This window comes from Sturnira hondurensis, unplaced genomic scaffold, assembly GCF_014824575.4.
Source record: "Sturnira hondurensis isolate 20B ecotype Veracruz unplaced genomic scaffold, ASM1482457v3 Scaffold0008640, whole genome shotgun sequence".
Lineage (NCBI taxonomy): Eukaryota > Metazoa > Chordata > Mammalia > Chiroptera > Phyllostomidae > Sturnira > Sturnira hondurensis.
Window position 1 is genome coordinate 15530207 of NW_028081271.1, and position 23866 is coordinate 15554072.

Here is a 23866-nt window from a genome sequence, read left to right on the forward strand (position 1 = left end):
TAAATCAGAAATTTTCCCAAAGTTTTACGTTTGTTTGATTGACGCTAATATGAGTTTCACATTTTTTTAAGTTTGCTCTTTTTGCCTTCAAAAATATCCTTGCAGTTAATGTGCTGTTCTTTCAAAGTGACTATGACTTCTTATCAGAAATGAAAATGATGCGTAATGAAAACAAAAGAGGTTTTTATTTCAAATGCAATTAAACCAACTTGGAGAAATAGGTTTTTCTAACTAAAATGAAAACAGCTGTGTTTGTCAAACTCTTAATTGCATTAGAATTTCTCTTATAGAAACATTTGTTTTAAGATATATTGTTTCTAAATTACAATTGATATTGTAGATAATGCTATTTTTATTACAACTTCTTTCAATCAGTTATTTCTTTAGAGAACCCTTATAACTTGGTCATTATTAATAGAAATTTTAAAAAATATTTTAGTTATTTATCTTTAGAGAGGAAGGAAAGGAGAGAAGGAGAGAAATATCAATGTATGGTTGCCTCTCATGAGTCCCTTGCTGGAAACTGGCCTGCAACCCAGGCATGTGCCCTGACTGGGAATCGAACTGCGATCCTGTGGTTTGCAGGCCCGTGCTCAATCCACTGAGCTACACCAGCCAGGTATTAATAGAAATTTTGCGGAGAATTGTTTTAAGACTTGTGTGTGGAAGGTCTTCCCCCAGATTTCATTTTATAACGAAATATGACTTTTCCATAATTGTGCTAAAGTTTTAAGTTGTCTTAAGAAGGAAATAATTTCTATACAAATTTAATATTTTTACTAAAAACCAAAACTTATAGGTAATTTCCATAATCTAGAAAAAATTTTATGTAAGTTACTAGGTTTTTTTTTTCATTTAATTTGTATGTTTTGGCATAAGATACATATACATAATGTCTTGGTTTACTACATGTTGACGTGGCTAGATAATGTTTTTCTAAAGCCTTAAAAAACAATTAAAAGACTGCTTCCAGTTCCACACTTAATAGTTTTCTTGATCTTCCATAGTTTCAGTTCATAACATTGGGAGCAATAGCAAATGTTTTCTCATGTATTTATAAATGCATATATACAAACATAGGAGAAATACGCAATTTCCTATGATAATAGCATTTGAAGACGTCATTACCAATGTCAACAACAACAAAACATATTACCACTCAAGCGCTTAACCTTGAATGTATAATACTAGACACTTCAGTTTGGAAACAGCATGTAAACAACATGTAATATATGAAACTCTAGAAATGTAGTTGGTTATAAAACTGATTTTTATGATTTTTATAAAACTGAGTTTAAAATGGATTAGTTATGTAGCTATAAGAGTCCTCTATATTTTAATTTTAGGCTATGTCTGCCTTGTGAACTGGCTAAACATTTTGACAAGATTAATTGATTTTAGTAAGTTTAACTTGAATAATTAAGTGAACTGTGTTATTTTCCTCCTTTGAAATAATTATAGGACACTATTTTAGAATCATCTAAAAGCTGATCCAATTGCTTTTAAATTAATAATGTTTTATTACTATTAAAATTTTATGTAATTCTATCCTAAAATAACAGTCTTAAAAATCATACATATAGCAGTTTTAAAGAGAAAATATTAAGATGTTTCAAAACCAAACACTGGTAATTAACTAAATTTCTTAGGAGATAAGCACATTTATTATCAAATATTTTCAATATACCTAACAGATGAAAAGCACTGGATTCAGTACTATGAATATATAATTCCAGTACCACAGAGTCTACCTTCAAATAACTTAGCACCTGTTTATGTATGAATAAATATGTATTCCTCATCAGAAAGACAGAGCTTTGATCAGTGACACAGGAGCAGTGAAATCAGGCATGGTCTCTGTTTTCTAGGATTTGCAATGTAGGGAAGAAAGATTAGGCCAAAGAGTACTATTAAAAATATTAATGATTTTGTTTATTGTGGACCACTTTAAAGACATGTATGCAAACAGATCTGCATTTTTGGCAGTGCTAGTCATGGTGTTCATGAGCAAACACGTGTGATACTCCTGGACACAGAAGGAGGAAATTGTCTTTACCAGAACGTGCCCCTCACCGGAAAGGTCTTGGAGGGGCTTGTAAACCTGTGCGCTCAAAGCACGGTGAGGTGGGGGAGGGGTGGGCAGTCATTCAGGGTTGATCATGTGACCACCATGACTTGAAAAGTTACAAGAATAACTAACTGCTTAGTCCAATGTCAATGTAGCCAACCCTGTTCAATGTGACCGCACAAAATATATTTAGTCTCCTTCAAACAGAAGTGATGTTGGTGGTGTTTTATAAAAAACAGAGAAGTACTAAAGAAAAATTAGTTACTGGCCTTGGAAGGGACTTCTGCCAGGGTGGAGCTCTGAAAATCACCGGTTTCACCATAATTTCACAAAAAAGGGCAAATGCGATCGAAGACCTACAAATATAATTGACTGTTAGCTCCAACATCACAGCATGCTGGAGCTCAAACGTCTAGGGGATAGTTCCTGAGGGCACTTGTTCACAATCTGAGGCTCTGTCTACAGAAACATTGATGTCCGATTGCACAATTTCACCCATACACTTACACAGACCAAGGTGGGCAGTTCAGACCTCCTGCTCCCATATTTCCTTCAGAACTGGTGCTCAGCTTGTCAAATCAGGCTCACTGTATTCTTTTATTAGCCATTTGACTTTGCTTATGTAGATAGTCTGTAGGCTGAGTTAAAGCACACTGTATTACTGAACATTCTGAGATTGTTCCAGGATTCGAAAATGTTAGACGATTTTGGTTTCTTGGAATCAATGAATGCCTATCACCACTTTCTTTGAGAAAATATATATTTGAGCCAATGGACCCTAGGTAAGTGTCTTATGTTTTAATGAGTTTGGGGAAAAGAAATCAATTCATCTGGTCACACAAAGAACTTTTCTAAACAGCACAGCTATAATTTCATTCCAGATGATGCTGTGGACTTGAAATGTTTTATTCTGCTTTTCTGTTTCCTAAAGAAGTTTCCATTTGGGTGATTTGTACAGATCAGCAGGTAATTCCTTAGGTACCAGAGCAAAACAACACAAACACATCTTTTATCCATGTCAAAGTTTTTGCTGCTTCGGGACCATGGGCCTTCCTTTGGAACATGTACCCAGTTCCTGAAGTTTGGATTCCCAAAGAAATCCTTGGACTGATGCACAGGACGGGGCAAAAGCAGGTTTATAGTTGCTTGTATGGAGAATAACACAATAATTAATAAATAATAATATGAGAATAAACTCTGCATTTCATGTATTTAAAACTGTAAACCTACTTTTGCCGCACCCTGTATTTTTGAGTTAACATGTTATTATTTTTACATAAAAAGATTTTTTGTCTACCATGAATGCACATCAGAGTTGCGATAGCATTCATCCCCATGGTGGGTACTTTATCTTACTGGTTATTTTGGCAGAAAAGATGTACCCTAAATACATCTGTGAAAAATAAAAACAAACCTCTATCCTCCAAAAATAGAAAAAAGTCACAACTGTTCAGGTTCCCATGGGACCTGTGGGCAAGGCTCATAAGCCGCCTTGCGGCCCATTTGATGTCTGTGAGTCAGGCTGAAGTTCAGAGAAAGGGTTGGAGACAGGTGGTCTACAAATAGAAGAGCCAGGATTTCTGAGCTGGATTTGATCTTCTGCTATCTGTGAAATTTTCCTAATTACCTCCCCATGGGCCTTGTTTTATCCTTTCCAAAAAATTGAGTTTTATAATCTAAGGATGTAAGGTATAACAATGATGTTTAGAGCCTGAAAAGTGCCTTGGAGGCTTCTTGCCCTTTATTTAGCTTTTTCATTTTACAGACGAGGAACGTAAAAGCTAGGAAAATTCCATGACGCCCCTCGTCCACAGAGCTAAGAAATGGCAGAACTGGGGGTCACTGCAGGTTCCAAACTTTCTTTCTATTTGTCATTTCTATTCTACCTGCTGGAAGTACTGTATAACTTACAATATCTTTATGAATGCACTAGTTTACCATTGCTGCGTAACAGGTTACTCCAATTTTAGCATCCCCAAATAACATTTATTTATTAGCTCCCAGTTCTGTTGGCTGAAGTCCGGGCCTGGCCTAACTGGGTCCTCTGCTTAAGGTCTTATGAGACTGAAGTCAAATGGTTGAACAGGCTGTGTTCTAATCCAGAGCATGGGTCTTCTTCCAGGCTTATTCAGGTCTTTGGCAGAATTCAGTTCCTTCTGGTTGTAGGATGGACGTTCCTTGTTCTCTTGCTAGAAGATGCCCTTGTTCTTAGACATGTAACCCTCTCACTACATGACAGCTGCTTGATGATTTTTCACTTTATAAAAAAACCCAACCCCCTTAAAGGGACTCCCCTTTTTTGGTCAGATTTACCCAATATAACTTCCCTCTGAATTACCAAGTCAATTGATTGATAGCGTAATCACAGAAGTGGCATTCCATAATATACGTAGTTCCCACCATACTCAAGTGGAAAGGCTCATAATCATGTACCAGAAACATGATCAGAATTAGAATCCTGTTTACCAAATTAGTAATATTCTAGCCACTGAAGTACTAGTTTTCTTTTAACCTCCTTTCCCCCTCTGCTGCTTCCCCACTGGGACAGTTTACTCATCTGTATTCCAGAAAACCCGGAAAGGGATGAGGACAGGAGGTGAATTAGGAGCAGAGTGGCGAAAGCTTCAACTCCATCAAAAATGTGATATTTATGTTTTTATTTATTCTTTGTATCCTCGGCCAGGAATAATTCAGTATTACCTATTCAGGAATTACTGAATTTGTTAAAATTACCTTTTTTTTTTTTTTGCATAAAGCTCCACTTAGCAAAGTTGGCTTGAAATGAGAGATTTGGGGGAAACCTGGGCTGGGTTGGTTAGGAGCAGCAATGACTAAAAGTCTGGGGACGGTGGCAACCAAAAGAGGTGCCATTTTCCTAGTGTGTACTGCGAGCTGGACACTTCACTCACAGGAGCTCATTTCATCCTCACAACAGCGACATTACAATAGGTGTTATAATCTCTACTTTTTAATCCTCATCCTTACCTGAAAACATGCTCCTTGATTTTAGAGCCAGGGTCGGGGAGGAAGAGAGAGGGAAACACCAATGCGAGAAAGAAGCACCAACCTGCGGCCTCTCGGATGCTCCCAGCCCCCAGCCCCCCATGTGCCCTGATCTACCCTCAACCCCCGCCACCAGCTCCCCACACTCCCCAGTCAGGGACCTGGCCTGCAACCTAGGCATGTGCTCTCACTGGCAATCGAACCCGCAACCTTTTTGGTTTATAAGTTGATGCTGTAACCAATTGAGCCACACCCCCAGGGCAAGGACAGTCTATCTTCATCAAGCTTCCATCCAGACCCAAGGCAGAGACTGACCTTCGGAGAATCTCGGGGCAGAGTGATGGGGGAGTGGCCGACCGGGCTACTGAGTGACAAGCACCCTCCGAGAGGAAGGCCATTTTAAGTCATGAAAAAATATCAACTACATAAAGGAACTCTATTTCTCTCCCCCCGAGTTACAATTAAATATTTCAGAAGTCCACATGAAGGCTATACATAATAAAGTCATTTCTCTTTTATAGAGGAATTTACAAATAAGGGATTAAATTTTAAATTACCTCATTATGATGATTCATGAGTAACAAGTGTTGATATTATTTTTTTGTAAAATGGGGAAATAAGGCACTGAGCACGTAAACAAGGGCTAAAGCGGATTTGCGTACAGAAAAATGTAGTGACAGAAATCAAGGCGCTTTGTTCTTGAATCCTGCTAACTAAAACTTTGGTTGAACAAATCAATTAAGATACAGCTCACACAGCTGCAGAGCTTGGAAACGTTGCAACGTTACTTCGTGGAAGTCCAGTTTGCGCTGGAGCAAAAAGTTAATTTTGGAGAGATTTCAAAACCCTTCAACGGTTGCTGAATCACTGTGAAGCTGAATTAACTGTAAATTGTGAATTCTTTGAATACACTTAGAGTCTCTTTGCATATACATAAGCCAGGTATGTACTTTAAAGAGCTAGAGGGATGATTCCCGAGGCGACATCCCTGCTTAGCAGAGAGACAGACGCTAAAAGAAATAATGAAAATAATGGAGGTGCTAAACTGAAGACACGTCCAAGGAAGGTGCATGAGCAGCAGCAATTGGTTGTGTTTGGGAGCATCTGGAAAAACAGAAGAGGTGAATTTTGAGATGAGTATGAAAGGAGGAGTAGACATCCACAAGGTAGAAAAGGGGAAGGTATTTAAGGTACGGGGGGAACACAGAGTCAAAGGCGTAGAAGTAGGAGAAGATGTACTTTAGTGTGGCCAGAACACACTGACCACCCAGAAGATAGAAAAGAGGTTGAATATTTCTGTAGCATTTAGATCGGGAAGGACCTGGCTACCCTCTAGAGAGAAGTGTCAACTTTATAGCCACAGAAATCCACTAAAGATATTAAGCCAAGAACGAGAAGAGAATAGCCATGTTATTTAAGATGAACTGAGGTGGCAGGAAGGAGGATGGCTGGGCGGGAGGCGGGAAAGTGAAGTAGTAAGACAGAGCTTACAAAAGGCCAAAGAATGACAGAGGACCCAGACTCGGGAGAAGCGAAGGAGGTGGAGGTGAGTTTCAAACCTGCTTCAGAAGGGGATGCACTGGAACTGGGGGCACCCAATGGCTGGAATCAGGGGGGAGAGGAAGGCGTGTGGAGAAAAAGACAGGATGACGCCTACTCCCTGACCTTTGGACTGTTCCATGGGAAGTAGTTGGAAACAGAGGCTTATAGTTCAGAAAACTAGTATAGACACACATTAGTAGTGAGTTATCAACATTTAAAGTAGGGGCACTGAATGACATTTTTATAGGATTACCATGTCGTTAAGAAGAAAAACGGTTTTAAATACTGGGCCAGGAGCCAGCATTTAAGAAACAGGTAGGAAAAATTTTAGGAAAAAACAGAGAAAATTCTGCCACTGAGTTATGTCTATGAATCCCCGGGGAAGGTTTCAAGATGACGTGTGTGTCAGTGTACCCTAGGCACAAGGGACAAAGGCGCACGTTCCATCTGGCAACTGGGAAGGCATGGGTGCGTTTTGAGTGGTTTCATTAGATTTGTGGGGAGCAGGGAAAGGAGAGGGATTCCTTGAGCTGATGATGAACAAGAAAGAACTGAGAGTGTTTGTTTGTAAAAGGAAAGGAGGGTCAAAAGAAGGGTTTCTGTTGTGGTTTCTTTGTTGGAAAGGGGAAGATAATGTTCATGGAGAAAACTGGGTAACTGGGGTGACCTGCCCTCAGGGACTAGGAGGTAGGAGGAGGAAAAGAATTGGCGATGCTGTAATGAAAGTTTTTGTAGGTAAGAGGGGAAAAAAGCAAATTGTAAGAGGAAAAATGAGCTGAGGACATTTGTGTCAAGTTCTTTCCACTCCCGCTTTGAGATAGAACGATACAGCTTCAGTACCCAAAGTAAACACCTACTGATGATACCAATCCTAGCACAGTGCTAGCGCTCTGGGAGTTGGTTATTATCTTGGGAATAGAAGTGATAGTGGATTTCTACCTCATTCTGTTGCACTCATTTGTGGAAAGAATAACAACAGAGAAAGATCCTGCAATTCCAAAGCAAGATAAATGACACCTAAGGAAAAACGACTTTCTTTTTGTGCTTACACAATCAGGGCTGGCTTTAGTGTCAAAGACTGGAGTCTCAGTAGGAGTGGCTGACTTTTTGGTCCCTGCCTACGTCTGCTTCATGGTATCTCACAGATTGCAGTCCACTCAAGGACCAAACAAAGATTACTCACTCACAGATGCTACCCCAGGCATCTTTTAGACACTCAGTTAGATATCGGGGTCCAGGATCGCCCTCCAGAATTTCTCTAGGCCCCAAAGAATCCTACATGAACAGGGTCCTAGACAAGACCAGAGCTCCCTGCACCATTTAAATTAGGTGGTTTCCATGTTGCACCTATGGGAGAGAGTTGGAACAAATCCAATCTTTATGATTAAGCAGAAAGGACAACATTTTCATAAGACTATAACATTCTGCATGGTTGGTCCTCAGTTATTTTTTGGACGGTCATTTGGTTTCTGTCAAGTTAGCTAATTGTTCTGCTAAATTATCTTTAAAGGATGACTTGCCTTCTTGAGTTGTTAATACATGTGAAATTCTTTCCCCAAATGAGTGAGAATTGAAAGATACGTACTTAATGTACACATACACAAAAGTCCCAAACATACATATAGTGTGTTGAAATTTGGTCTGTTGCGAAGGAACTTAAATTCTAGGCCCAAGTCCAGGGGCGGAGAAGGTTGTAACATTCCACCGAGAACTTCACTCTTGGCTCTCAACTGAAAACTGAAAATCCCTCTTCAAGTCAGATTCATGAAGTATTGGGCTCTAACACGAGGAGGAACTGAATAAAAGGGGAGTGGATTCATAAAGTTTCAGTAAGGAAGTTCAAAGGGATGATGTGGGAAGGAAGAAAAAAAGAATAATTGTGGTGTTGTTACATGCCTGGGCCAGGTACAGAATGTCATGGGTTAGTATTTCATTCCATACAGCCCAGTTATCATGATGACATTATGAAGTAATTTCCTATATTCTATGATCTGGAAATGCTTTCTACCAGGTGTCTCTTAGGAGACATACAAAAGAAAAGAGTTAATGTGTTAAATTACCCTTACCGTTCAAATATTTGAAGTGCTAATTCATCACTCATGACATTAAATTTGTATTTTTAACATCGTTATAAATTTAAGAGGGGTGAGTCTTTTCACAATAATGAATAAAGTGCCTCTTGAAAGGGAAGATGTTAACCTTGGAGCAGACCTTGTGGGATGATGCTTAACAGTCATGGAAGCATCTGAGTCTCTTGGCTGGATATTCGATGTTCACGGAATCCAAACCCCGAGGACATATGGAGGAGCAGTCCCTTTGTCTTTGTTGTGTGGATAGGGATGGTGGAAAGGGCTCAGAATGTTAGAGAAACCAAAGCTGAGCTCTAAGCGTGTTCCAAGGTGGTTCCTAGGTGCAATTTGCTGAAATGACTGCACGTGGACCCACCACTAGCCTGTAAAGAAGTAAATAATTGTATGGGGGGAGGAACCTTGTATTGTGCCCCTATGAGAAAGGGGTTTTGAGTAGCAGAATGTTTGCAAGTTTCCATCCGTTATAACTTTGTCAGAACACCCATGAAAAGCCCAGCTGTTTGATGGATCTTTGACATGTCACAGGAACCCAAGAGAAGAAATGCAGCCAGTAAATATAATCTACAGGCTCAACTTGCAGAGGCAATTTAGGGGAAAAAAAGTAATTATCCTTCTTGACATTTTACCATTTCATGAAAGTTACCACCTCACCTCTTGAAGTTTTGAAAGATTATCCTGATTAGTCTAGGTTTTTTAAAATTATGCTTCTCCTTAGAAATGCCATTTCCACACAAGTTAGCCCAAGGTGTCAGTCACCCCTGGTATCATAATCATTCTCACTTTAAAAATTTGACCAAATAAACATAAGCACACACACATATATGTGTATAGTCTTATAGACATCTGAAAGAAATTCTATTTATCCTCATTTATTCTCCAATTAACAAAACGTATGTGATTGACTGCCCATAGGAAGGCACAAAGATATAACAGGCACTAACAAAGACAGGCACTAAGATATAACAAAGAACATGAAATAGTCTTGGCCCTCAAAGAGATTACTGCCCGGCGGGGGCAGTTCATCGTACAAAACAAATAATTATATCATAACCAAACAGGAAAAAAAATGTTAGGGAGAAGATGCAAAAGTATGATGGGAGATTAAAACAGTTCTCAAAGGTAATGGGAAGCTTTTCTGAGCAACCCAAATCTGGTTGCAGCCTGAGAAGTCTGTGGAATGAGGCAAGGGTAGCTGCGCAAAGCATAGCTATGGAAAGACTCGGGCAGAGGACCCAACAGGCACACGGCCCTGAGGCAGGAAAACAGAGCAGCTTCAGAGGCAGGTTGCAAAGAGGCCTCTGAGATTGGAGCACAGAGAGTCAGGGGCAAAGCATAGTGAGAAAGTTGGCAGTTAGACACAGCCTGACCCTTCAACAGCATTAGATAATGGTTCCGGGAAGCAGAGGGTAACTGGGTTAGATTTACACTTCAAAAGGGCTCCTCTCACTGCTATGTGGGGCAAAGTAACTGGAGGGAGCAAGAGTCCAGGTAGAAAGCTTTACTGTGGTCAAAGCGAAGAAAGGATAATGACGTGGATTTGGGTGGGAGTTAGTGATTATGTGTAAAAGGAGACGGATGTCAAACGAAAGGACTCAGAGGTGGGCTGGATGTAGAAACCGTGTCAAAGATTATGCTCACAATAGGTAATTAGTAATTGATTGATAGAAAATGGTAGTATTCGAACCAGGCTTTTCATATTTATTCTATTTCATTTGAATTCATTCTATGTAAAACTATTTAGTGCTTTCTAGCTGCAGAGTGTGGTGCTGGGAATGCTAATGACTGGCGGTGGAAAGAGGTGGATATCAGGATAATCACTGCCTTTTGGAGGCTCGCATTCAAATGCAATGTTACCATTTCCAATAGAGGAAAGAGAAACAGTAACTATATGTCCACACACATATAAGTGCACTCACATACACATAAGTGTAATTGCATACACACATGCGTGTCTGTATATGTGTATGGACATTACATACGTCTATTTAAATTTGAGGTATTTGCATCAAATGCGCATCTCAAATTAAGTACATGTTGCAAGGAGATTGAGGAAGACAAAACTAAATAATTACTGTGAAGGTGATGGAGTGAAATGGACCAGTTGGATGAGACTATTTTCTTCTTAAAATAAAATGTTTCAAAAATTATTAAGTCTAATATTTTCACTTTATTACAGAAGAGATTTATGATACTGACTGTGTTTATCAAATAGAGTTAATTAAAACAAATTAGGCACCAGCCTTCAGCTATATAATCTTTTTAATCTATGATGAGTAACCTTGAGATTATAATTTTATCAGTAATAATAATAAATCATCATATCAGTATATATAATCGTTTTTAAAAATTACACAAACAGAAAAACAAGCACAGATTTCATTTTAGTGTTCTTTGAACATTACCTTTTTTTAGTGTTTATCTTTGGATTCTAAAGTCACAATTTTGTTCTCAAACTGACTCACTATTCACAGCTGACAGAATATGGTTAATTAGTAATTCTGTTAAATGTTTGCCAAATGTAATGGAAGATACCATTTCCAGTTTTGCCAGGGCCTATCACTGGTCAGAAGCTCTTTGCTGAACAAATTCAACTTGCATGTTGGTTCTGAAAGTCTAATCATACAGGATAATTGCTAATCTGTGAATTCTTAAGGCTGCTTTCATCTCACTTTCCTCACGTGATAACCTTTGCTTCTTCAGTTTTGTGAATATTTCTTCTGATTGCTTGTTAATGTCTCCTATTTAGAGTGATTGTATTATCTAATCTTTAAGATAGTATAGAATTGTCCTTGACCATTACTACAATTGTACAGATGGTGGAATGTCCTTGGAAGCGCTAGAGGTGAATTTATCAGGAAGCTAATGAAGCTTACTCTTCAGGCCCTCTTACATTCACTGGTCCCTTTCATGTTCTTGGACTTAAATTTGCAGTTTAATTTTGTGTTCTTTTCCTTTGAAACCACCTCCCAAATTTTCTGAGCTTCAGGCCCTAGAAAACTTATCTGGCCTTGCTTTTCATTTGTATCATAATAATTCACTCGTTTTTATACCTTTCCCACAAAACAGCTTCATGAGAATAGGGATGATTTTTGTTTCTCTGCTATCTAGCATTTATTTCAATAAATGCTTGGTAAATGAATGAATAAGCCGTATGCACATTCAATGTTCGTTTGGAGCTGGCTCTGGTGAGTGAGACTGTCTCTTGCATTCATGCATCTTTATGAATGCCAACTTTGTTGCAATGTTTTTTAAAAAGTGACCTTTATGTAAATTATCTTGTTACTTAATTTAAATATCTATTTGCAGAATTGCAGATTAAATTCTCATTTTTGTTAATATGCACAGTAGTTTGCAACAATGCAATTTAACTTCATGTGTTAATGTTTTTTCATTTTGTGTATTTTTTTCTTTTAAAACTTTTCTTGGGGTATTTTCAAATGAGAATTAGTGAGAGAAATGGCCAGCTTTGTGGGTTCTAAGGATGCTTCTAAAAATTAAGCCTTGACAAAAAAAAGGTTATGGCACATGGTTGCATTTATTTTAAGCTGTCATTTAATACAAAATATCCGTTTTGCCTTATTTCTCAAGTTTTGTATTTACAAATCCCCACTCTGTTCCTCAAGAGTTGACATTGTTGACAGCTTGTCGTGGTACCCGAGAGCCAATATCCCCGCTATGATACACGCTCTGAGAGTTGAACAATACACAACAAATTGATAAATTATTCCATGAAGTTATGCCATCCTTCCTCAATGAGACAATTGAGGTTAATGTTTTCATTTTCAAAAAAGCAAAAATATTCTTCTTCCATCTCATTGTAATCATTTACAAGTTTGTTTGTTTTTTTAAATCCAGTTGCCACTTCCTGACCACAGAGATGAATAATTTAAAGACAATCTCAAAGTCTTGATAAATCACAAATATTTAACTATCAAAGCAATGGGCTTTGGTTTGGTTAATCTTTTAGTTAGTCACAAAGAACGTAACAAGTCTCTGAAAAAGTAACAGGAGGTAACAAAAGATAAAGACGTATAAGCAATGTGTTAGTAGAAAAAAGTTTTGGATTTTGCTATGAATTCCCTAACACAGTCAGTGGCAATTAACAATTTAAATCTGACTCCAGAATCTGAACAAAGTCCCAGGGAGCAACCTTGTCCTACAACCTCCACTTCATCCTTTCTCTTTAATGTTCTTTCAACATTTACTATTGCGCTTTTGCCCTCTTTTTTTTTTCGATCTCATCAAAGCAGGGAAAAACAGTTACTGGATGCTTATTAATATCCCCCTTCCTGCCTTTCTACCCATCCATCCCAGGCCTGAGCATTTCCATAGGAGCCCGGATGTCACTTAGAGGCTGCCATGTTTTATGGTAAAGGCACCGCAAACCGGCAAGCGTTTCCGTCCGTCATTCATGCTTGGTTTGGAAGAACTGTCTACTACAGATTTGTTCTAAGGAAAAACGATCACAAAACTGAGGGATCTTCCATTAGCCTCACTGCAAAATGACAGCAATAAGGAATTAATAAAATGTTTTGCGAAGTCAAACGTCTAGATCCGAAACAAAAGGGATGAATTACACTAGAACTACAGGATTTCCATAGCTAGGGTTTTACTACTGGCTTCCTGGTTTTGTTGTTGTTGTTGTTTTGTTTTGTTTTGTTTTGGGTTATGGTAAGGCCTGAAGTTTTTTTAAATTCCAAAATATGTTTTCCTTTTATGTCCTTCAATTTTAAGATAATGATATATTTGATGACATGTAGCTATTTTATAGTAAGCCCTTCTAGGGTCTGCTATCCTGGAGATACAGTACCCCCTTTGAAAGGACTCCCCCTTTCTGAATTTGACTGTTTCCTGCTAATTGAGAGCGTCCCCTCCTGGGAGAGCAGGGTTATTTCAGCCAGTGCCAGGACTCCATTTTACATTAGACTCTAGGGAATATTATAGTGCTATTCAGATGTACTCATAATTTTCCCTTCATTTTGCTGTTTGTATGGCCCAGTAAAATTTACATTTAAGTTTGTTGAAAGGTTATCAGAAGATATTTGAACATCAAACTTTTTCAAAATAATGTCGATACTGCTCAGATGTCTTTTAACAACTAAAGCCACCCAACAGAGTTTGTTTCTTATTACCATGCACATCAAATGAGAATAAAATTATTCTTATTTTAAGACAGTTCCAAAAGGAATGTTTCTGCCCCCCTCTCCCTTCCTATATCCAAGGAGGTGCCCCTTGAATGTAAAGATTTCCTCTTTATTCAAATTGTGGCAATTCGAAAATAGATCCAGAGGGCTGTATGTAGGTAATGGTTCAGTTCACATTAACCCCACACAATGGAAAATCAGGAGCGAGTCACTTTTAAAAGTGGCATGCTAATTTCAGGCATGGATCGTTCATACTCACCTCTTCCGGGCCACAACACAAATCTATCACTGTAAATTCACCTTTGAAGCTAGCCACAGCTGTGATGTAACTGCGAGAACGTTTGCTTGACATGACTCGGGATCATTCGGTGGTGCGGATTACTCTGGCCTTTTAACTTTTGTCCTTCGCAGCTGGCTGCTAACATTTCGAGAATCTCACTGCTCTTTGGAATCCTCCGCCAGAGGGAGGACAAGGGACGGAGAAGTAGGCTTCACCCGCAGTTCGGAAGAAAGTTTGAATCCCAGAAAGCTAGCGTTAACGAATTAACAGACCTCTGGTCCTGGCTCTCCACGCTACCTGCTTGTTTTTTTCACTCCGCGGAACTGAGTGACGCCCAGCTATTGCAGTAGTTTTGCTGATTCATTTGAAATTAAGTTGTAGTGTGAGAGAGAGAGAGAGTGTAGGACACCCCCTTTGAAGAGATCGGGTTATTATTATTTATTTTAGGAAAAGCTGAAGATGAGGTTTCACAGGCACGTTGTTAAGCCCACGAAGACGCGGACACACACACACACACTCACACACTCAACAGCAGATCCACGAAGGTGGTGCGATCTGACCCTCTTCAAGATTCACCGAGCCCTTGCTGTATACCTAGGACTGTCTTACTTGCAAACTCCCGTCTACTCTTTGCCCTAAGTGTGTATAACTCACTAAAATAAGAGAGGAATGAACCCAAATTCTCCTGGGGAAACAGCAAACATCCCTCTCCTTCCCAGAGGTTCCAGAGCTTTAATTTGGGGGGGGGGGGGGCAGGTGTCAGAATTCCAAACTTTCGTCTCCAACATTTCTCTGCATAACGGGCCAACGCTTTGGGGCGCCGCCTGGCTCAGTAAAGCAAAGAGCAAGAGTCCCTGGGTTCCCGGCTTAGTCCTTCAATCTCCCTGGGGCCGCTCATTTCGGTGCTTGTGGCAGCCCCGGCTGCAGAGTCTCCGCGCAGGTTCCAGCGACCCCTGTCGGGGGTTCCCTGCAGCCGCTGGGCGCACCGCCGCCCCCCGCCCGCCAGACCCGACTCCGGGAGAGAAAGGGGCTGCGCCCAGGAGCGCAGAGCCCAGGCTCCTCCCGGTGGCGTGTCCGCGCCTCGGGGTGGGGGTGTGGTAGGGAAGAGGGAGGGGGCTAGGGAGGGGAGGGTGAGAAGGAGGCGCCAGCCTCCAACCTGCGGGCGGGAGGTGGGTGGTTGTGGGGCAATTGAAAAAGAGCCGGCGAGGAGTTCCCCAAAACTTGTCCCAACTCCGGGGTAGTGCGGAGGGCAGGAGCAGAGCGGCAGAGGCTGCCTGGGCGATGGGAGCGCGGTCAGGACAGTGAATTCCTCTCCCTCTTCTGGCTGCAAGCGCGCGGGACAGAGGCCAGGACAGGAGCCGATAGCGGCAGGACCCAGTGCTACGGGAACCAGAGCGGACTTCCCAGGGCGACAGGAGCAGCCCCAGGAGCCAAGGGCGACCGTCTGAAGAAGAGACCACTAGTCCCAGGTGGCCTAGACCGCACGCCGCGTCCGCTCCGCAGCTCACAGGCGGCAGAAGACGCCCCCTGCGCAGCACGAGCGCCGCAGCCCGGTCGCTCTCCCCATCGAAGGACAAACTTTTCCCAAATCTGATCCAAGCCCTCTGACCGAACTTGTCGCCCGTCGACTTCCCCTGTAGCCGTCTGCGTAGAGTGTGCACTTCTCCGGCGAGATGTCCGAGCGCAAAGAAGGCAGAGGCAAAGGAAAGGGCAAGAAGAAGGACCGAGGCTCCGGCAAGAAGCCCGCGCCCCCGTCCGCGGGCGACAACCAGAGCCCAGGTGAGTGCGCGGCGCGAGGGCTCCGCAATCGTCCTCCTGTGGTGCGTCGCTTCTCCCTCGGCCGCCCGCGCCCTACCCTGTGGGTGTCCGGCTCTGCTCCCAGGCGTCCGCGGGGCCGGAGGGTTATCGCCCTCGGTGGGACCGCCCTTTACCTGGGAGCCCAGCCTCACCCAGGTGCCCGCACTCCGCGCACAGTGCAAGGGGCAGCAGCCCGGGCCCGCATTTTCCGAGGGTACGGGGACGAGCCGTGCTCCCAGGTACGGCGTTTTACCAGCACCTCTGCCGAACCCAGCCCTGGAGCAGAACCCCGACTGGTGCGCGGGTGTCCGGAGCCAGGAGGGCTTTGCACGGGCCCCGTCTGCCCTCTAGCGAGAGAAGCGGGAACGGGCCTCCCACCGGTGTGCGGGGCTCAGAAAAACAGGGTGGTCGAGAGAGAGGCCTCTGCAGCGGTTGAGCGTCCGGGTTTGGGGCAGAGGGGCGGGAGGTGTAGGGTCGCGGCGTGTGCGAACCTTCCCCCGCCTCCGATTCGTTCCTGCGGTATTAGAACGTGATCAGCTGAGAGGGATTCCTAGAGGTCAGCGAAACAGATGGAATGTAGTCCAGTGCCAGGAATCAGGTCTGTTCCAAGTAAGTTCTCAAAACTTTCGGGTTGGCCGTTCTAGTTTTGAGTAAAACTCCGTGATAAACACATGGTCCGTTTATGTTCCCGAGCGGTGCCCCAAAGCAAAAGTTTATCTGAATTTTTAAACGCAGCTGTTTACTGGTTATATAATAAAATGAAATGGCAGTTGAGGCTTTCTAGAGACCAATCTTGTATTTGAAAATCAACACGGACATGAATGACAGCTTGACCTTCGGTTTCCCCGAAGAGAAGAGCTGATGCTTTAGACGTTGCCTTGGACAGAGGAGGCATCCCAAATAAATAGTTGGTTATGAGTGATTGAGTGAAATAGATGCTTTAAAAAAGGGAGGAAGGGGAAGTTATAAGGGCTCTTTTTTTTCCTGCCATAACTCACCGAGAGCATCCCCCGACACTTGTTACGCAGCACTTAGGAAGAAGTCATTGAGTAGTGCTTGGTAGTGCTGTGGCTGAAGAAAATAAGCCAGAGTATTACCGTTCCTCGCAGTAGGAAAACAAATTTTGCCCAGTCTTCTTATTGGCATCACCGATAGTATTTCAGAACCTGGCTTGCTGGCAAAGAAGGTAACCGGGTTTTGAGCAAAACAAAAATTGAACAGAGAGTCATTGTTTGGTCACTGACCATTCCTGTGCGTGCTTCTAGAATAAGATACTGCTGCTCAGATTCACCTTAATTACCTTCATTAGCCCTAATGAGGGTGTACTGAAATTTTCCTTACTTTTAAAACCCTTATGTTTTGGAAATACTATATAGCATTTCATTCAACAAGGCATGAAATGTGGAGCTGGTTAGCAACCTCTCTAAGTGACTTTCTTTTCAGAAGTCATCATAGTGAATTAAAGAGACCTTAGACCTAACCAAAGCTGCTGTCAAGAGTTAGTTGGAGGGCCTTTTAGATGTTCTCTGTCCTGCCTGGGGAATATTCTGCCTTCAGGAGTTTCTGTGATCCTCTGCAGGCAGGTGGTCTGAAGAATTAAGGAGGGGCAATGGTTTGAAGTAGCATCCCTTTCAAGGAACAGGTTTGCATTGTGTCAGTGGCTCATCGGGGCATTGCCTTAACACAGACATCGCAGATAAGCAGCAGGCAGTTCCATGCGGGGAGACACACTGAAGGGCAAGCAGGCTTTCCTGTGCCCTGCAGGTCTCATCTGCTGGGTAGGTAACTGCGTCGTGACTACGTGATGTACTCTCTTGACACAAGTTCAAGAGCTTCCTTGGTGGCTCTTGTTCTGTTTTCCGTTCCCACAGCTGTGATTCCCTCTGAACCAGACAGATCGGCGTTCTCTTTCACTGACGTTCTCTCTATCATGCTGAAAAACTCAGAGTGAACTCATTTCTCGGTTAGTTGTTAGGATACCGTCTCTCTTTTCTATCAGGCAGTAAGTTTGCACCCCTCTTCTATGGGGAGGAAACTTCTACCCGCTCCAGGCACCGTGTGTTTGTAAGAATAAACCATTTATTCTTCGTTTGATGGGAAAAGAAATCTCGACTTGAAACTAGCTTTGTACAAAAGCACAGGGCATTAAATAGTATTGCTCTGAAATCAGTGTTTCTCTCCTTGTGGTTTTCCTTATAATGGTAAGTACCAGTGTACTTTTCCTCATCTTCGGAGAATGGGTAACTGATAGCCATAATGACTTGCAGCAGAAGCCCACACCTCTTTTTCAGCCTTTTTTTTGCACTTTTTATCTCGGGCACCGCCCAAAGAAGGACCTCTAGGTGCCAAAACTATAGTATTGCCGCTTGCCAGCCCAAATTAGGACTTGGGAGGGCACCCATCTCTTGAATGGCTCCTGTATGTGAGCCCTTCAATCCCAAATTTCACCCCTTTCTTAAGACAGCCGCTGAAACTTGGATCTTAGATGATACACGTGCAACAGCCAGGCCTCTTTGCCAGTGTTACAACAGTACTTCTTGACGGTTGGGGGAGGTACAGTGGTGAGCGAACTTAGCCTCTCAGCCCTGCAGTGTGCTGTGTTACATGCAGAGGCCTCAACACATCTGCTGGAGGGGAATTTTCAGGGGGAAAAGGTTTCTTTAACTTTTCATGTGCCATGTGTGACTGATATGTGATACATACATGGCTATGTTTCCTAGCATCTGCAGTTTTGTACAATTAACTGAATATTAAATTGCACACTATTAGGGCTGCAGATGTTCAACAGAATTATCTATTCCATAATAGTGGTTCTTGTGGATCCCAAGCCCTTGGAGTCATTAATTCCTCTTCTTTTCTCAAAATAAGCAACCTCCATAGGATTCTGGGCTTTGTACCAGGGATCCATGCACCCAGGGCCCTGTAATAGCCAGGGCCTCCTAGGTGTCAGACCTTCCAAGCTCCACACTCTTCCTATTGATTTACTTTAGCTGACTTTTCCTATCGATGCCCGATTTACCAAACCAGAAGTTTTGGTTTTTTTTTTCATTCTGGTATTTGGCTCTTAGTTTCCCTTTTGAATCTGTTTGCTGATACATTTTTTCTTTCATTAAAACACTGCAAAGGATTCTTTTCTGTTCTCTTCCACTACCTGGAATAAACTGATTACCAAGCCTAGCCACTGGGTCTAGAACTCCTGGGTCTCCCTTCACTTCTGGCAGAAGAGGCATTTGTGAGCCCAAGTGGTGGAAACGTCGAGAAACCTGGTATCCTGAACGGGTGGAAGCAGGGCCCTGTGTTCTCCCGATGACATCACTCACCTGTTTCCTTAATGAAGCGGGGTGAGGTGCTTGCAAACATTCCTGGATATGAAGTGTCCCGTCAGTAACAAGGCAGCGCGTGTTTACAGAATGGGAGGAATGTCTAGTGAGTGATCTGTTTCAACTTGGTGACTGGTAACCACTTACCTCATGTAGTTATTCAAAACACGTAGTAGTATTTACAGATTGCAATAGGATTTATTTTGAGGAATTTTTGAAGGAGAAAGTGGGAGAAGCTTGAAACGTTGCTCTCATACTTGCGGAATGAGAAAATGACATTGATGGGAGAATGGGGAGGGAAATACACCTGTAAAATCAGAAGATACTGAAGCAGCCTAAAAACAGTAACCACCTGTTTGCCAAGCACTCTGCTGGACACTTTTACATTGATTGACAGGGGGGCACAGATATCTAATGCCTTACCACGTCCTGAGCAGTGTCACGGGTGCGTTCTGTGCTCTGTCACCTGCTGAACAGGGAGGAAGGAAAGTGCCTCCCTGTTCGGCAGCAGGAGGATGCCCGGTACTTAGCTGTGCGGCCAAATTGCCTGGGTTTCAGTCCTCGTCGTGCTGCTCCTTATCTGCATAGTCACGGGAAAGTCAGTCTCTCCATGCGTGAGTCGCCTTATGTGTAAAATTGGGGATAATATTATTATTATTATCCTGAAGTTATTATGAGACTTGAGCAAGATAATCCATAGAAGCATTCTGAACATTGCCCGTCATGTAATGAGTGCCCAATAAATCTTAGCTCTGTTTATAAAATCACTTGAGAAACAAAGTCTGTGTCTTTGCAAAGATATTTGATATAATTTTCAAAATGTACCTTTTATGGTTAAAAATAATCCAAAGCTGGCCTTAGATTAGAGCGAGTATAAATATTAATATCTACTACCTGTAAATACAGAGAAAAGTGGACAACTATGTCAAATACCGTAACTGCCTATGTGTATAATGAAAACAGTCCCGAATTCAGTGTAAATATTGAAAGTAGAGTGAGGTGCAACATAATTTTATCTCTGGCAGAAAAATGTTGAGATTTCAAGCTATGAGAAGATTTTGAAACATGACGCCTTCTCTGGCCACACCGAGGAGTTGACGCTGAAACTTCACTTTATTACTTAGAATGCATACTCTCTCCTTTGGGCCTTGCACAAATTGCAGCAATTGAAAAGGAAAGTGTGTATTAACATGTTCTTCATTATCTTTTTTATCAAGTGTAACTGTATCTTGCCAGTGAGGTTCATAGAATTGAGTGCAGGTGTTTTTGAATATAAACAAAATAATGAAAATAATAAATCCACATTTCGTAGCATTTTCTTTCCTTCCCCTCCTCACTACAAAGGTTCCTATGTAGTGTTTAAAGTTCTGGGACTGTGATTCCTACCAAATCAGTGTTTTACTAGCATTCTTTAGGTGTCAGGTTAAATTTCGCTTTTCTAGCAGTACTGAGAGTTTATCATGTTCTGTTATGATAGAAGAAAACAAACCAAGTGTCAATATTTTGGGTGAGTGATTTTATTTGCTCAAAGGAGCAAATAAATGGACACTAGATTTATCAGAGGGGTCACCTCATAAATTACACAAATGTCTAACCGCTATGCTTCACACTGAAGTGAATATAAAATAATATTGAATGTCAGCTGTAATTGAAAAATAAAAAATGCTCATACAAAAAAGAAGCAATGAACTTCTAACATTTTAGTTAACCCTAAAGCTCTTGTCTTGACAAGTAGAAAATACAAAAAATTACATTAGATATTATTAGTTTTTTAAAAAGATTAATCTTAACTAGAGAAAAGTGATATCTATTAAGTATATACTATTAGGTACAGTAAATGAAATCCCCTCATTGAAATAAGTGATGTTTTGAATTCATCCTAATCCTATGCATGTTGGCACCTGTGTATGTCCTTAATCAATTGAAGTTTAATCAATTTTTTCAAAAAGCTGCCAAGATGCCAATAGATGTCAGTGTTTGTTGCTTTAGAATAAGTAAGGTTTTGAAGAAAAGAGGCAGCTTAATTTCTTATCAGTTTTAGTAAACATAAAGCTGGCTACTTTAAAAATTTGACAGTAATACCTTATATAACCTTGCTTGCTTATATGTTCTTAATGAAAATATTACATTTCACACCCCTTTCTTTTAAATACTTAAAGATGCTTCTGCAATTAACTCCCCCCCAAATTCAGAATGTAGGCTGAAGATAACACTAATCAGTTGACATTTTTTCTTTTTGTTTAAATTTAGGAACTATTGTTTGAGAATTTTGTTGCAATTTGGAGTGAATTTGCATTTAAAGTATCAATTAATGCATGTCTCTTATGTCGCTTCGATTAAGATTGAACAAATGCATCTTCAATTCCCACTCAAGTGAGGTCTGTGGACTCAGCCTGGAGAAAGGCCCAGAGGATCAGATTTCTCCTTTCCTGTTTTCCCAGCGTCACCTCCCTCTGGCCTCCAGAGGGTGCTCCAAGAGCATCACATTGCTATTCCCCAAAGAATGACTCTTTTTTTTTTCCCCACTGCCATAATCAAATTTATTATTCCAATGGCCCTGATACAATTGGAGGTGTGCGTGGTGACATCGCACAAGATTTAGCTTCTGTCCAAACAGAAATGTCTACCTGCTTGCTCCTTTTTTCTATTCTTCAATTGCTTTGGCATTCTGGGCAACCTTGGGGCAAGAAGAGGGTGCACATTTCTTGAGTTAGCTGCTTCAGCAGGAGTTTGTTTTCCAGCTTGAGCAAATAGCCCAAATTCAAGAAGATTCTGAATCAGAACATTCTGAAACGTCACCCCGATGACGACGATGCAGGCGTGAACTCCCAAGGGGATGTCTGTGAGATTAATTTTAACCGTTACCTTTTCCCCAGAGAACTGAGCATCTTATAAGCACCTTTCAGTTGCCTCTTATTCCTTTTGAATACGTTCAGGCAGTACCCACAGAGAGAGTGAGTCACATTTGAGGTTCACGATGGCATTGCCAGATTGTATGGGAAAGCATGCAACTTGAATAAAGGATCTTCCCTGACACATTTGTGTTCATTTCTTCTTACTCTGTCCTCAGCCCCTGGCTAACAGGTGGCTAACAGAACCCTACTTTGATGGAGTTACTACACATTTCTGAAAATGAGTTTGAATGACCAATTCTTTTGGATCATGGGCTAAGATGTAACACTGCCCTGTAGTCCCTGTTATTTGCTCGTCATTTATCCCCCGTGCACTTGTCATCTTCGTCATGACTTACTCCCATTATAGCACCCCCCTGCTCTTTTCAAAGTGCAGTATGGTTCCCATTGTTTGGGTCCGAGAAAAGTATTATCGAGGGGAGGACACTTTGCTCTGCCACAGTGTCCCAAACCCTTCATTTCACAGCTTCAGGGGGCAGGCAGCTGGCTCCTCTGGGCAGCTGCTGAGTGTCAGTTTCAATGATGTGAGAGTCAGGGAATGTTTTATTAGGTCGAACCATATGAAATTGTCAAATCTGTAGGTCATACACGGCTGAGTATTGTCAGTGTCATCGAGTTTAATATTTGACTCTTTACGCTTTACGTGTTATTTTACATAATACAGTCGTGACAACTTTGAAAAAGTTCTTACAAGCTTTGGTAATTAAATGAGGTTAAAGTAATATATATAAAGGGAATAGGAGCTAGGAAATCATTGAGCTGGTGGCATTTTCTCCAATAAATAGATCAGGTCATAGGATATCCATACAAAATGAATTCAGCATAAAGTTAGCGAGCCAAGGAGCATTTTCCTTCCTTGGCTCTCTAGAGAGAAGTCATACATTTATACCACAACCTGTTCTTTTCTTTTTATTGAACGTGTTAGCAAGCTGTCATCGTGCTTTATCTTACCCACTGTACTGCTACAGAGATTACAGAGAGTTGAGTTGGAAATATTGGTGATTGGTGAGTAATTCCATCTTTACTTCATGGGGTAATATGGAGAAATTTTTTTCTTAGTTTCACTGAATTAAGGCAGTTCAGTTTCTCTAGTAGTTTCAGTAAGTGTGAATTTCATTGTCAGGTAAAACTGCAGCTCATTTTGAATGGTCCAAATTACTGTATGAATAAGGTTAAATGTAGGTGAAGCCAGTTTTTCAAGTGTGTAGGTTTGTGGTTGTGACTGTAACTCATCTGTTTCTTGCACAGAATCTCACAATTGTAGGGACAAATGGCATTTCTTCAAAAGCTATGGCAGTCTTCTTCGCTGTTCCATAATGAATCTAAAACAAATCTTTAAAAGGAAATGTCTAAATTCCAATTTGGAATGATTTTTTTTCCAGAACAAAAACGTTTATAAATACAGTGAAATGTTTTGAATACTTAATGTTTTATATTTAAATACTCCAAGACTGAAAGTTGAAATTTCTACATATTTTATGATTGTTTTTAAAAAATAGTATCCAACCTTATGCAAGGCAAAGTTTAAATTTTAATTATAAATTAAAGCATAGAAAACTTTCTCTATGAAAGTGCTAAAGTTTCACAACTTAGGATTTTGGATCTGAACTGCTTTGGGTGTCATTTATTAGGAATTTTCATTTGTATATAATAATAAGAAATCATACATGTGAGCTCATACGAAATGCACTCAAAAATCAGAAAAGAAAA

The 23866-nt window shown here is 41.2% G+C and overlaps 1 protein-coding gene across 2 annotated transcripts in view; it reads left to right on the forward strand.

The window, feature by feature from the left end:
* Positions 1-23866, forward strand: part of NRG1 (neuregulin 1) — a 959746-nt gene that overhangs the window by 744897 nt on the left and 190983 nt on the right. The window contains exon 1 of one of the 2 annotated variants that reach the window (XM_037055337.1): positions 15278-15906. The exons of the other annotated variant lie outside the window; for it this stretch is intronic. Within the exon in view, the coding sequence (XP_036911232.1) occupies positions 15801-15906 (106 nt within the window). The 5' untranslated portion in view covers positions 15278-15800. Of the gene's footprint in view, positions 1-15277; positions 15907-23866 lie in introns of those variants that run through there. 2 annotated transcript variants of the gene reach the window in all.